We start from the raw sequence: 16,125 nt of genomic DNA, 5'->3' as shown, positions 1-16,125 counted from the left end.
CCGTCAACCTCGATACTGGATGCAGGAGAGTAGCGACACCCCCAGCCCCCAGGCTCCAAGGAGAGAGAGTCAAATGCAAAACCTCTCTGCTCTAAATACCTGTGCATGTGATTAGAAGAGCAGGTGAGGGAGAACTAGAGCCATTGTAATCTGTGGTCTGGATTTTCCATCCAGCTGCCTGAGTTAATGGGAAGCTGTGGAACGGATCATTTTTAGCTATTCCTGCACTTTCTGCTCTAAAATGGGGCAGAAAGCTGCCTAACATCTTTGGACTATGTCACAATATATATATATATATATATATATATTTGAAATAGCATTATCCCTACTTCATTCTCATGTCATTCTTGCACACACTATCCAAACTCTGGCTTTATCTACTGTGATTAATTTCCTCCACATTCTTTATCTTCGGCATCCCTTTGTGATAACGTGTATAAGGGGTATTTCTTCTTTCCTTTGTATCCAGTGTCTACAGCTACTACCTATATAATGTATTTAGCGGGAGGACGGACAGTTGATCTTACTGCCTTGATCTCTGTGGTCCCATATGGTCTAGCCTCATACATTAACCCCTTTTGTGCAGGAATGCAACACACCAGTAACATACCAGGTCATACTCACTCTTTGTTGTTGAGTTTCTATAGTCTAAATGTATTTTGCTTGTACATACAAGGTCACAACCAAATAGCATTGTACTAGAAAGTATACTGTATAATGGTTGATCTTACCAAACGGTGGACTTTCACTCAGAAAGCAAGTTTGTTAGTTGCAATGTTTTAGCCTACTGTATATTTTTATTAATTACAAGGCAGGGCAGATAAAAAAAGTGTGTGTGCTCTTCAGTGTGAAATAATTTGAGAGCAACGTGATTAATGTATCTGATAAGTATTAAAATGAACTACATATTGTGCACACCGTAAATGTACAGTAACAATGGTAAAGTAGTAAGTGCCGCATGTGATAGAAATAATTTCTTAGATTACACTTCCATTAAGCCCTGACATTTACAAGGCCAGCGCCCTGCCCTTTTCCATTGTGATGTCATCAGGATCCAAAATAAAGGTGAAAATGGCTTTCGAACAAAGTGTATAAAATTGGGACCAATCTAAAAAAAAAAAAAGGACATTTGGGATAGGTACATTTTCCTTCTTTTTTCTTCAATAAAAAATAGCGCTTTTCATCCTCATACTGACTGACATGATGAGAAAAATAATACTTTCATTGGGAAATATAAATCCTGTTCACAAAGGTATTTCATTAATTGTCAAAATAAATTGTGGTAGCAACTGCATAGCCCAGTCACAATTGTGAGAGACAAGTGATGACCTTTAATTTATTTACAGTATCTCTGACTGCCTATTGATTTGCATGTACAAAATCCATTCTGAACCTTTTACTTGTGTTTCAGTTGCTAATCAAGAGTTAGAAGGCTGGGAACGCTGGAAGGAAGCTCACAGACCTGGCCCAATAAATCTCACGCCAACCAAGCTGGGTGAGTGACGTCATGAAGCATAAAAGATGAAAATATTGCTTTTCCCCCCCATCTTTTTGTTGTAGTTTTTCTGCAACAAATCTAGTAAAGGAAAAATCTGAACTTGGTCTTTGTTGCATACCTTTTAAGCCCCCCCTATTTATTATGCTGTGAAGCCATCTTTCCCACGAGGGACAATAATGAATATCCATTCAGATTAATCTTCTGCACCACAATGGAAAAGGCCTTCCAAGCATATTATAAAAGGGCCCAAAAGTCCCACATTTCTTTCAATCGGAAGTCATATATTTCACTTGGAAAATGGTACATTGAAACCCTAAGACCCAGATGTACAGAGGCACTAAGCCAAATGAGCGTCTCATTACGTCATCACATATATCTTCAAGGCTCACTCACGTCATGTTAAATCACCTTTTTGGCTGGAAACACAGGGACGTTAAGATAAGTCATACCTACATGTGCTGTTACCATCCAGACCATAAAATATGAGAGGGAAAGAGAGAGCTGTTAATGATTTTGAAACCGGCCCGTTATTAGCACTGAGATCATGGACGTCTGTGGATCTGGGCCTAAGAGGCAATACTAGTTAGAAACAAAATCCTTTGCTGCTTCACAATCTTATTTTTTTTCTCTATACTGTACACCTGCAACAGTTATTGGAAGTATTGAAGTGTTAATGAGCCTAAATGAAGGAGATCCAAAAATGGAGTAGAAAGTGGAGCACAGCTCAGTAATGAGCCTAACATTACCTACATGTGTAGTGTTCTAACTATTAAAAACCAGATTGTACTGTTGAATACTCTGTTGCCACCGGTCACATACAGTATGTTGTAAACATCATCTTGAGCCAGAGATCGCTGCGAATGAGTGAGGAAGGGAAAAGAAAGCATAAAGAAGTGCAAAGAAAAACTAATACTGTATTTTTTTTCCTGCAAGATATTATCAAAAGAGATGTGAGATATAAGTTTGTCAGACCTCATATTAAAATGTTGTACTGTATGTCTGTGAGTTTCATTATGATACAATTAGGTGGCCATTGATACAGCAAAATATCCTTTAATTATCTGAAACAACAGTTGCTGTATGTGTGAGGGCCTTACAGAGGCGCACTTCCACTTAGAGCCAATGTGAATTTATGCAATGATATGTCTAATGAGTTGAAAGACAAGCTTCAAGTCTTTTTAATCGTGTGGTTGTCCCATTGGCAGCAGAAGGATTAATTGCACTTCCATATTGTAGGGATAGCTCCACCTAATTTGTATTATTGCTTTATTTAGGGGGACGTACAACAGAAGCAGCAGCAAGGCAAAAACAGCAACTGACGCAACATCAGTCCAAGCACCAAAAAATGGTTCGCACCAATTTGTTAAGTTTGGTTTCCCTCCAATTTAGTTATGTCCAATTCTTCTTCACAAAGAAAATGAACCTGGGGAGGAGTTAGAGGCAGAGATTGGATGTTGTCTGTGGCGCATATATGTAAAAGATGTATTAAGCTATAAGTATGCGCCACTCTTGTGCTCCATAAATGTATCAGAATTAAAACAAAAGACAAATGTAAGCCGACGCAAACAATTTTTAGTGGATTCCTATTTTATGCCATAAGACACTTTGACACCACCACCACATAGTAAATATGGCCCCACATATTACTGAAAGTAATGTTACTTAATCCTGAACAGGGTTAAAAAAAACATAGCACAAACTCATTACTTTTACTTAACCTTGTATAAGGTGGCTTCGCCAAAAATACTGGACACAATGGTGAAAAGTGTGACACGCGCGAGACACACACACTCTGCTCCATGCTGTTTCCTCCTCTCCTTGGCCCCACCCCAAGGCTCCTGACACCTCCTCCTGATTCGCTGCATTACCCAGCAGCAGCCAATCAGGATGGAGGACGCTGCCCAGCCATTTGGACTCCATTACCCTAGCAACAGCCCTGCTCTCTCCTGGCAAGGTTAAATCCTGCAGCCAACCCAAGCCAGTCAGGTCATTATGTCCAGAGATGTAATACTGGTATACACATGCCCAGTATTACCTCTAATTTTTGACTAGACAGTGTCCAAATACAGGACAGTCCGGTTCAATACTGGACACCTGGTAACCCTACAGCGCCAGAAAGGTCTGTTTTTGTAACCCTACAGTTATATTGCAAAATAGAAATAGACAGTTTAACTATCACTTTCTCTTTACCTGTTTAAATTATAACATGATTACTCTCTCTGATGACTGTGTATATATACCGTATTTTCTACAATTCACAGTAACATTAACATATACAAGTGGCGGAGTAACTCAGTAGTAATATCACTGCCTTTGAAGCAGGTGAACCCAGTTTAAATCTCAGTGCCCTCTCTTATTCTGACCTTGAGAAATTCTCCCAGACACCAGCATTAGATTGTAAGCTCATCAGACCAGAGGCTCGTGCCTGCAAAATGATGTGTAGAGGACAGTGTATATTGTCAGTGCTATATAAGAAAAATATTATTTTTCCCATTTTGCCTCGAGAGTCGAGACTACATGCTGCAGTTGTACTAAATGCTACCCCCTACTATCCTCAACCCTTTCGAAATAACTTGACAATCCAAGTTTTGTAATGTCATTGGTTAGGTTCCACAACAGTACAGTACTTTGTAGTGGACAATGAAGCCCAGAGTTCTAAACAGGGCGTGATCTTATATTCACATTCAGTCTACACAAACTAGCACAGAAGAATATAATATCTGGTAAATACCAAGAAGCGCCGAAAAAAACCAACATATCTATTGAGATGTTCTTCATGAAGGAAAAAAAAAGGGAGAGCGCTCTGATTAATGTAGTTGTTAAAAATAGAAATAAAGAACAATGTGCATGTTAGGATTGCTTCTTTGTCTGCAGCCAGTAAATCAATTGGTATAGATCAATATATATATAGATATTAATTAATTTAATTAGAAATATGAAATGTTCTATTTATTTATGAAACAAGCACGTTGCAGCCTCTGTGACACATTAAGATTCTAAACACAGACCTGGGGGACAAGTATATGCAGACATCATTTTTTTCTCTTTAATCTTCCTAATGAAGTCGTTTATTAACTCGTTCTGTGTATTACAGTGATATATTATATAATCACCACACAATAGCATAAATATAATGCAAGAAAATACAAAACATAATATTTCAACCGTTCTCACGCTGCCTCTGTCTGTATTTAATACTTTCAATGCCCCAGAGCCTTGAGAAACATTACTGTACACTGTACCGTATTATTGCACTTGAAAAGGGATAATTGTCATTTTTCCACCAACCAAAATATTTTGATGATATTTATTTTGCAAGACAAAGCACCAACTTACACATCAAAAGTTAATTGTTTGAGCTATAAAACATAAATATGTAATGCGTACTTTTGCTGGTTCCACATTAAGGGGCACTTAAATGATAAAACCTGTATCTAAAGACACGCTCACCAATGAATAGTCATGGGCATTTATTTTGCAAGTAAATACAGGCCTTCACTTAAGGGGGCATCGCAATACTTTACAGTCAGTTTGAGAACAACAACCATTAACTTGTTTATTAATGACTTTGAGGTTGGCATAAATAACAAAGTCTCAATTTTTGCTGATGACACTAAATTGTGTAAAGCAGGGGTGCGCAAACCTCCTGCATTGCGTCCCCCCCTGCTGCTCTCCCCCTGCATCGTGGTCCCCTCCTTACCTCAAATGTAGCATCAAATGACGCCGCGGGGTCATGTGACGTGACGTCACGTGACCCATGGCATAATTTGATGACGCGTCTCCATGACAACAGGTATCAAGCCATGGAGACACGTGGACTGAAGCCGGGCAAGTGAACCACGCCCCCCCCCCAAAAGCTCCCCAGTTTGCGCACCCCTGCTGTAAGGTAGTAGTATCAGAGCAGGATGCAATTTCTCTCCAGAAGGACTTAGACAATACAAGGAGCTTTCCAAATAACTATTCATCCCATGGGCAGACAAAGGACACAGGGTTATCCCTTAAGGAAATTTCACCAGCAACAAAGGAAAGGGTGCTTTGCAGTAAAGGCAGTTAAAAGGTGGAATTCATTACCCATGGAGACTGTGATGGCAAATACAAGAGATAGCTTAAAAAAAGTTTGGACGTCTTTTTAGAAAAGAAAGGTACATGGGGATGTATCAAATAAGTAAACATGGGAAGGATGTTCATCCAGGGAGTAATATGATTGCCAATATTGCCAATATTTGGAGTCAGGAAGGAATTTATTTCCCCTCTTTTGAGATATCAATAGATGATATTTCACTGGTGTTTTTTGTTTGTCTTCCTTAGCATAGGTTGAACTTGATGGACGTATGTCTTTTTTCAACCACATCTACTATGTAACTATATGTAACTATGTAACTATTTAATTAAATACAATTATTTTGTTTCACTTGAGAGACAGGCAAAGCTGGAATTATTATTATTATAACGCGCTAACATATTCCGTTGCGCTGTAAAATAGCGTTGGAGGATGAAAACAATAAAACAACAAATCTAAACGTACATTGTTACAGTAGGTAAGGATAACCTTGCCCCAAGTAGCTTACAATGTACACTGGCGACACACTTTATTGAAGTGTGGCCAGTTCCGCAAGCCGGGAGATTTCCCGGCTTGCAAGTGGCAGCCCCTCGGCGTGCCGCGCGTCTCCGATGCGCGGTCACGCGTCATCGGGTGCCTGCGCCCCCTGCACGCGCGTCCAGGGCTCCCCGAGGGAGCCCTGGTGTCCCGCGATGTGGGGGACGGCGGCAGGGGGTTCCGGGGGACCCGGCGGACCCGGAGAGGAGAGGGGGAAGCCGCGATCGGCGGGCCTCTCCTCCGCTGCTTCGGCGCGCGCCCGGCACCCTCCGGCGCGCCAGGTAACTGCTGCGGCCGAGAACGGGCAAATGCTCGAATAAACTCGGCCGCAGCAGTATAAGGAAGGGCGAGTGGAAACATAACATACAGGGGGAACATTAAATTAACAGAGGTTATACATTCAGTTTACAGACATTTCATGGACAGTTAGAGATAATAAAGGATTATGGGAATTATAACAGAGAATCTCTAACATCAGCGAACAGCAGCAACCGGCAGACACTTTTTGGCTGCCACCTTTGCAGAGACTTGTGTGGTCTCATATCAAAGAAGTCCTGAGGTGAAGTGATTTTAGCTGGAAGCAAACAGACCCTCCCAGCAAAAATGCAGGAGGGGAGGGGGTAGGGTGTGCCGGGTTGTGTGATGATCTCCAGGTTGTTCAAGCTGTTTCTGTACTTTCTTGATGAAATTAACGCCGTCCACCCTGACCTAGTGGACAGGAGCAGTGAAGGGGAAGCACGGTGGGGAGACCGTCTGTAGGGAGCTGCCTTACACCTGTACTTCAATTTTTAACAGTCAGAATTGTAATAGCATAATATTCCCCCTATTCGGGGTATTTTTTTAAACATATTTTATTTTGCTCACGCTAGGAGAAATGCACAACCTTTTTTCGGTGCCAAGGGAAATCAAAATTGTCGCTTGCCATGCCAATGAAGGTTTAATCAAGGGAACATTGCTGCAGATTGATGCACAGTTTCCCCTCACTGATTGGCTGCTGGAGCTGGATGACATCTCCTTTTAGCACCTTCATGCTTATCTGTCAAACCAGGGATTCCTTGTGATGAGACAGCAATGGTTTTGCCCTGTTGGATCCATTGGTTCAGGCAATATATATAAAGATATCTCTTTAATTAGAATTACTGGCAATAAAGTATGTGCTGTTTTAAAATAAAATATCTCTAAAACATTACAAGCATAGCATCCTAATAATTTATAAATGTATAAAAATTATAATCTACATTTTACTTAGGATAATAGGGCCATGTCTGTCTCTCAACACAGATATCCAATTATCACCTCAAGTTGGTACTTCTTCACTCTTTGCCATGTGCACCGCACTCTAAGGCCGAGCTTATAGTGCCGGCAACGGTGACGCGATTGGTGACGTCACCCGTCGCCGCTTTCGGCAAAGTCGCGGGCGACCAGGTCTTTGATTGGTTCAGAGGTGTCACATGTGGCGACAGCCTTTGAAAAATCAAATTTGACCGGCTTCAAAAATTTGCGCTGCCAGCGTCACTCCCATCACGTTGTGCTTACTACAAGCGCACGCAACACATTTGTTTTTCCGCGACGTCGCGTCACCGGCACTATAAGCGCAGCCTTAGTCAGCGATATTTGTTTGTAGCCCTGCTTAAAATACACAGAGGGAGTCCAACTATCAGTCTGAGAGATACAGAGGGAGTCCAACTATCAGTCTGAGAGATACAGAGGGAGTCCAACTATCAGTCTGAGAGATACAGAGGGAGTCCAACTATCAGTCTGAGAGACACAGAGGGAGTCCAACTGTCAGTCTGAGAGACATAGAGGGAGTCCAACTGTCAGTCTGAGAGACATAGAGGGAGTCCAACTGTCAGTCTGAGAGACATAGAGGGAGTCCAACTGTCAGTCTGAGAGACACAGAGGGAGTCCAACTGTCAGTCTGAGAGACATAGAGGGAGTCCAACTGTCATTCTGAGAGACACAGAGGGAGACCAACTGTCAGTCTGAGAGACACAGAGGGAGACCAACTGTCAGTCTGAGAGACATAGAGGGAGTCCAACTGTCAGTCTGAGAGACATAGAGGGAGTCCAACTGTCATTCTGAGAGACACAGAGGGAGACCAACTGTCAGTCTGAGAGACACAGAGGGAGACCAACTGTCAGTCTGAGAGACACAGAGGGAGTCCAACTATCAGTCTGAGAGATACAGAGGGAGTCCAACTGTCATTCTGAGAGACATAGAGGGAGTCCAACTGTCAGTCTGAGAGACATAGAGGGAGTCCAACTGTCAGTCTGAGAGACACAGAGGGAGTCCAACTGTCAGTCTGAGAGACATAGAGGGAGTCCAACTGTCATTCTGAGAGACACAGAGGGAGACCAACTGTCAGTCTGAGAGACACAGAGGGAGACCAACTGTCAGTCTGAGAGACACAGAGGGAGTCCAACTGTCAGTCTGAGAGACACAGAGGGAGACCAACTGTCAGTCTGAGAGACACAGAGGGAGTCCAACTGTCAGTCTGAGAGACATAGAGGGAGTCCAACTGTCAGTCTGAGAGACACAGAGGGAGTCCAACTGTCAGTCTGAGAGACACAGAGGGAGACCAACTATCAGTCTGAGAGACACAGGAAGTCCAACTATCAGTCTGAGAGACACAGGAAGTCCAACTATCAGTCTGAGAGATACAGAGGGAGTCCAACTGTCATTCTGAGAGACATAGAGGGAGTCCAACTGTCAGTCTGAGAGACATAGAGGGAGTCCAACTGTCATTCTGAGAGACATAGAGGGAGTCCAACTGTCAGTCTGAGAGACACAGAGGGAGTCCAACTGTCATTCTGAGAGACACAGAGGGAGACCAACTGTCAGTCTGAGAGACAAAGAGGGAGTCCAACTGTCAGTCTGAGAGACACAGAGGGAGTCCAACTGTCAGTCTGAGAGACACAGAGGGAGTCCAACTGTCAGTCTGAGAGACACAGAGGGAGACCAACTGTCAGTCTGAGAGACAAAGAGGGAGTCCAACTGTCAGTCTGAGAGACACAGAGGGAGACCAACTGTCAGTCTGAGACAGAGACAGATATAGGTAGTGACAATCTGAGAGGCACACAGAGACATAGCCCAGGTGACAGTGAAAGGGGCCTAAGAGAGACACTGGTCTAGGCCATGTGGCCATGGCCAAATCGCTGCCGGTGCTCTGCCACAATGCAAGACGTCACATTCCGGCCTGACACTCCGAGAGGTGAATGAGGAGGCTGGAGGAGACTGCTAGCCAAGGAGAGAGAAAGTGAGAGACAGCAGCAGAAGCACATTCACTACACATAGAGAAAGAGAGGTGAATAACTTTCAATTTGTGACCCCATGGTCACTTTTTCAAAGAAACGAAAAATAAATGAAAAAGCCTAATTTACCGGCAACTGCGGGTCCCTAGGGGTCAGGGGAGTATGGATCAGCTTTAGGGGGACCCCCTGGTTAAAGTAAGGTTTTTTTTGTGGTGGGGAGTGTTACAGATCTAAATAGTGGTATAGACATGCTATTGACAAGCCATATTTATTAAGCGATGCTGTTCCATAAAACACCTCACAGTCTGTTTCCAGTCAATGTCTCATGAGATGTCTTCCGATGCTGGAAAGTATCTTATAACGTAGCATCGCTTAGTAAAGATGGGCTTATATGAGACTACCAACTCAATACAGAACAGCTTCTTTCTTTTTTTACAGCTCCAGATTGAAGAATACAAAAAGAAAATAAAAGAAGAAGAGGAAGCTAAACTACAAAAAATGAAAGACCTTCAAAGGCAAAAGGTATGCATTTTAATGGCTAAAGTAAACAAAAACTCTTTAAAATCATAAAACTCTACAGCTGCAGAGGCTGTTATTCAAACAAATCACGGTACCGATTGCGTGTGCGCTGCTGTATTCCACGCGGCAGGCACTACACACAACACAGCAGGTCTACGCAAAACAAATTGCTGCTACACACACATACAACACAACAGCACACCACACACACACACACACAACCGCTGCTGCTGCTACTGACACACTGACACAAACACACACAAACTGCTGCTGCTGCTGCTGCTGCTGCTGCTGCTGCTACACTGACACAAACACTGCTGCTGCTGACACACTGACACACACACACACTTCTGCTGACACACTGACACATACAAACACCGCTGCTGCTGCTGACACAATCTGCTGCTGCTGACACACTGACACAAACACTGTTGCTGCTACTGACACATTGCAACATACAAACACACAAACACTGCTGCTGCTGCTGCTGACACACTTACACTGACACATACAAACACACAAACGCTGCTGCTACTGACACACACACACGCTGCTGCTGCTGCTGCTGCTGACACACTGACACACACACACACTGCTGCTGCTGACACGGACACAAACACACAGACAAACACTGCTACTGACACACACACACAAACACTGCTACTGACACACTGACACACTCACAGAAACACTGCTACTGACACACTGACACACTCACACTGCTACTGACACACTCACACACAAACACTGCTGCTGCTGACACACACACTGCTAAAGACACATTGACTGACAAACACACACACACAAACTGTAGCCACAAACAAACTGCAGAGAGCCACTCACTTGCTTTGCAGCTACAGTACACACTCTCTATCTCCCTCCTCACTGAATCTGTCAGCTCTGTTCGGGAGGGGGGAGGAGTCACTGCCTGCTGCTTCCTACGGACCAATCCCCTGCCCTTTCTCAGAGCTGTTCCTACCTATGGACCAATCCCCTGCCCTGTCTCTGACAAAAAAAGAAAAGCCGATTTGGCTGGAAATAAACTCATTGACATAAACACCTTTCAAGCTGCAAAAATTCCGGGCATTACTGAATGAATAATGGCCGGAATTTTAACCAATCAGAGAGCAGGGATTTTAGTAATGCCCTGAATTTTGCAGCTTTAGCCTATAATGGCAGGCAACGGCCGCGTCAGTGAGCGACTCAGCCACTGAGGGCGAACTGCTCATGGCCACGCCTCCGCTACGCATCCTTGTTGCCTATCCTGTCTCCACACCTTTCTCCTTTGCCTGTTCAGATGCCGCTCGGCGGCAGCGTGAGGATGACGTCACCGGATTGCGCTGCCACCCAGCAGCATCTGGTATAATCACAGCCTTATTCAGACACAATGGTGTCTGCTCCGGCTGGTGGGTTTTGTGTGTCCTGCTACAACACTGCAGCAGGAGCAACAGGGTCTGCTACATCTGTATGTGTATTTTGTTTTATTTCTAACTACTTAATACATGTACTAGTAAATATCAATTATTAGCGTAATATTATTTAGAATAGCCATCCTGTGCAAATAATACATTTTTCTAACCTATAAAACGACACATCTGTGCTGCGTCAAATACATTTTTGGTTGATACACAGCAACTTCATTCTGCAGTAACATAATTAACAAACTTTTTAGGGTTTACGCCAAGCTGAACTTGGTGGACCATTTTGAAACACTTTCGACTTTTTTTGGCAAACAGAAACATTGTTTTTTTTAGTACATACCATTAACAACGGTACACCTAGTGCTGTCGTTTTCAGTGTGGCAGATCTTTTTCAAAGAAAAACTTTTTTTGATGCTGCAAGAGCAGATTGAGAAATGTCAGGTTTGTACACTGGTGATCAAAAGGGCTATTTAAAATGAGATTTGCACGTGGAAAATTTGTGCCCAACCCCTTACCCCCCCCCCACCCCCCCGCCACTTTGTGATGCTTGGTACATAAGCCCCATAGACTGATTAGTTTCAGTACTGGTCATTAGTTGTAAAAGTGTGACCCTTATCCACCCAAAAATAACTCTGCATTTGCTGTTTGATGGTTGCAGGCTGATCAACTGGAAGAAAAAAGAAGACAGCAAAACTTGCAGAGAGAATTACTGTGGCAAGAAGACATGTTGTTGTAAGATAAACCGTACTTTATTACAATTATAGTAAATCAAATATTTGTAACATTTCGGGAGAAACATTAGCCTCAAATTTATCAAGTTTAACCCTTTGGGGGCCTCGACCCTCCAGCAAAGCACGGTCTGCAAACCAGGGCAAACTTCTCCAGTTGCTTCATTCAGGATGGTAAATCCAGTCTTCCTAAAATGCTAAGATGAGGGCCAGTTTGCAAAACGATTAGCAAGAAACGAGTAAATCGGTGGACTCGTTTAAGTATAATGTTTGTAGATGACCCTCATATCCTTCATAAAGTATTTAGCAAGGAATTTATCAAAGGCTCCCACCTGCAAAACTAGCAAACAAATAGTACGCCATAACTAAAAAAAAAAAAAAAAAAAAAAAAAAGGTTTTCGGAACTGATCTGCTGATGGTGATTGAATAGCCATCGATTAGCAAAGAGAGCAATCTAAAGTGACCTTGAACTTTGAAGGTTCCGGGGGACAACCAAATAAAGTCTGACATGTTCCAGAGACCCTCGTTTCAAGAACCACAGATTAAATTTTGAACAGTACACAAGTTTTTCATTTCAATAGGGATTCCTGCTGTCACCTTTCTAGGCCTTGCTTGCTATAACTTATATTGTTTGGACATACCATTCTGCCATCGGTGCTGCGGAACTTTATTTGTTTGTTTATACTGTACTCGTGTGTCATAAACGTTTGGAGAAGAGAGAGCAGACACAAAAATCCATCTTGCTGTAGAATAGCACAATACAACATTTGACATTTCTTATTATTCAATAAAGTTAGAAAGCAAAACGTATAGTGCAACTATTGCTGCCAGCAGGAAGGTCACAGAGAGCCAGTCACATAGGGAAAACTAATACGGTTGCCCTAACTGATTGGTTTACATTCAGGTAGCAGCCATCATTAAAGACAATAAGGGGCATATTTATTAGCGGTGCTTCTCCATAAGACACATTTCGGAGCCAGAAAACACCTTACACTTGAATAGTCCGTAAGGTGAGTTCCGGGTTGGCCAGTAGGTGTCTTGTAGAATAGTAATGCTTTGTTCTTAAAAATATATATTTATTTCAAACCAGGGATGATGGCCGTCCTACTTTTGAAGACTGCTTAGTGCATGTAATAAAGCATAAAGTAAAAAACAGGGTATTGCTGCTTTGAAGGATGCAGTAGTAAACTGTGTTTGTACCATTTAAAAAAAAGTCATTTGCAAATGGATCGGTTTGAGGGTGGAAATGAATAAAACCATGTTTCTATTTGGGTTAGTCAAAAAACTATATGAGACCACAGGAAAGAGAACAGAAAGCAGATTGAAGACTGATTTATACGTGTGTGTGTGTGTGTGTGTGTGTGTGTGTGTGTGTGTGTGTGTGTGTGTGTGTGTGTGTGTGTGTGTGTGTGTGTGTGTGTGTGTGTGTGTGTGTGTGTGTCCTATAACGTTTTTGTATGTCTTGCAAAGTTTCTAATTAAAAACCTGCAGCAGGAAAAATGATGAGTTTTGGCAACCAAGATTTCTTATTTATTAACATGTCCCTCCAAAACATCCCTTTAACTGATTATATTCTTGAATAACTGTTAACCAGCTTGATAATATAATAGAGTTGACATTGCAAAATACTGTAGGTATAAAATGGTTTCAGCCAAAAAAATAAAAATGATTTACGACATAAGAAGATTAAAACATTTTTATCGGTCTTACTATTTCTGTGTTTTTAGGAAAATCATTCCCTTTTGATTATTTGAAGGCAGGTCAATTATTTGTCTAACAGGCAGAAAACTAGTTTTTTTTATAGACATTTGAAGAGGCTCTCATGAGTGTAATAATGAAAGCAATTTATTGAATGCTTATGAGGCTGCTTCGAAGATGTGCACATTAATCTAGAGGTGCTTTCTGGTTTAAAGTGCACAAGCAGGTTGTACATCCTAATAGAGATCAAAGGTTGACATTTGAGTAAAAAGTACAATTTGCATAATTAAACATGTACAGACACTGAGAAGTGAATAAGTATAATCGGAATCATTTAAAACCATGAATACAAGGAGAACAAGCAGACACGTGGATAAAATAGTCAAAGCCACCTTCTGGTACCAGGTATATACCATACACCTCTTTAAAATGAAGAGGGCTTAAGGTGTCTTTCAGTGCTGGATGGGGTCTTATGGGTAAACATGATTGCTCATAAAGTGGTGGAAGAGGTTTGACAGCAGAACCATCTTGGGCAAATCAGTGTAATACTGTATGTCTGTAATGAACACGCTTAAGATAATTTTGTTCATGAAACTATTCAATCTGAAACCTAATTTTCATACATACTGTATATAACCTAAAGTAAATACTTGGATACAATATTTTCCTCCCAAAGATTTTATAGTCTTTAAAATCTTACATTGTAAAACTTGTAACCCGTTTTGCCACAAATAAGAACTGTTTCGCATAAAATAATGTAACAATATGAAAATAAATGTATTAAAATTAGATTTTTAAAAAATAAATAAATAGGATACACCATAAATTTGCTCCAAAAATTAAGCATTTTGCTGTAACAGTGAAGAGGGACTAAAATCTATGCATTCACATGGAAATAAATAAATATTCTATACCACAAATACAATATAGATTAGTCTTGACTTTGGTAAAGTTTTATGAGCCAGGTGTAATTTTTAGTCATGCTGAGACTAGGGGCCAGGTTAAATATGTGCCCTGACAGCTGATGATACCACTACTGACAAAGATCTGCTCTTCAAGTTAATGGCAGTTTTTGAGCCAAACGCAACGTGATCAGCAACTTTGAAACATATTGAATCAAACCTCCTGCTCAGGTTTAAAGAACGCGGTTACATGGGCCAATAAAAAGCCACCAATGACGTCAAGGGTTCCTATTGGCCCATGTGATGGGACAGCTACATCTGGACCGGAGATTTGAACACCCCTTAAGGAGGTAACTATCTCAGGATGCAGGGGGTCCCCAGAGCCTAAATTAATGTTTCGTAGGCCCCCTGTTTCCTACCTAGAGGGAGCAAATATTTTTTTGGGAAACAAATTAACATTTTTTTGGGGGATGGGGACTCCTTATTAGTGCTTACCTAAGGGCGGCACATAACCCAGGGATGGGCCAGAGGATGAGAAAGTTGGTAGTCGAAAATGAGAGTAAGTGGAGATTCGGCAGGGGCAAGGGTTTGGAGAATTGTCTCCAGCACCCAAGAAAGAGGAATGGTGACTTGAGTTGCGAGGAAGGCCCCAAAGGCAGGCAGCCTAATGGGGATCCCCAAGAGCTGTTCCCCTCTGCACAGGACCAGCGTGCTAAAGGTTAACATTTGCTTGTACTTTGTGGAACGTCAACCACACCCTCTGGAAATAGCCAAGAGGACACAAAGAACTTCGTGTTCACAGCTGCATTGAATATCAACCACCCCAGTGTACATCTGCGTTGCCCCAAAGGCGGACAGCCTTTGGTGCAGCCGAAGGGCAGCCAAAGGATGTGAACCATTTGCTGCCGTTCACTGATGTTTGGTGATGTTAAAGTGATGTTAAAGCTGCTCTATTTCAATCTGAAACTCACAAGCACTTTATCCCCTGTTCCCAATTTTCCAACTCTATCTGTCCATGAAATGTATGTGAATTGACTGTATAACCCTGTTCTTTTAATGTAACCATGTATTTTTTATAACTCTGTGCCCAGGACATACTTGAAAACAAGAGGTAACTCTCAATGTATTACTTCCTGGTAAAACATTTTTTATAAATAAATGGAGGCGTGCTGGTAGACAGCAGGCTTAGCAATAGTGCCCAAAGTCATGCAGTAGCTGCAAAGGCAAACGATCTTGTCTTGCATTAAATGGGCAATGGATGGAAGGGAAGTAAACATAATTATGCCCCTTTATAAAGCATAGTAAGACCACACCTTGATTATGGAGTACAATTTTGGGCACCACTCCTTAGAAAAGACATTATGGAACTAGAGTACAGAGAAGAGCCACCAAATTAATAAAGGGGTTGGGCAATCTAACTTATGTGGAGAGGCTAGCTAAATTATATTTATTTACATTAGAAAAGAGGCATCTAAGAGGGAATATTATAACTATAGACAAATATATTTGGG

General features: G+C 41.9%; 1 protein-coding gene across 3 annotated transcripts in view; it reads left to right on the top strand.

Annotated features, from left to right (window-relative positions):
- The window catches only part of EPSTI1 (epithelial stromal interaction 1), a 76,136-nt gene that overhangs the window by 16,056 nt on the left and 43,955 nt on the right, over positions 1 to 16,125 (top strand). For all 3 annotated transcript variants that reach the window (XM_075591088.1, XM_075591087.1, XM_075591086.1), the window contains exons 3-6: positions 1,412 to 1,495; positions 2,773 to 2,846; positions 9,785 to 9,868; positions 11,945 to 12,018. In XM_075591088.1, the coding sequence (XP_075447203.1) occupies positions 1,412 to 1,495; positions 2,773 to 2,846; positions 9,785 to 9,868; positions 11,945 to 12,018 (316 nt within the window). The remainder of the gene's footprint in view (positions 1 to 1,411; positions 1,496 to 2,772; positions 2,847 to 9,784; positions 9,869 to 11,944; positions 12,019 to 16,125) is intronic.

This window comes from Ascaphus truei, chromosome 3 (assembly GCF_040206685.1).
Source record: "Ascaphus truei isolate aAscTru1 chromosome 3, aAscTru1.hap1, whole genome shotgun sequence".
NCBI lineage: Eukaryota > Metazoa > Chordata > Amphibia > Anura > Ascaphidae > Ascaphus > Ascaphus truei.
The sequence above is the reverse complement of the archived record's forward strand: the minus strand, read 5'-3'. Positions and strand labels throughout refer to the sequence as shown.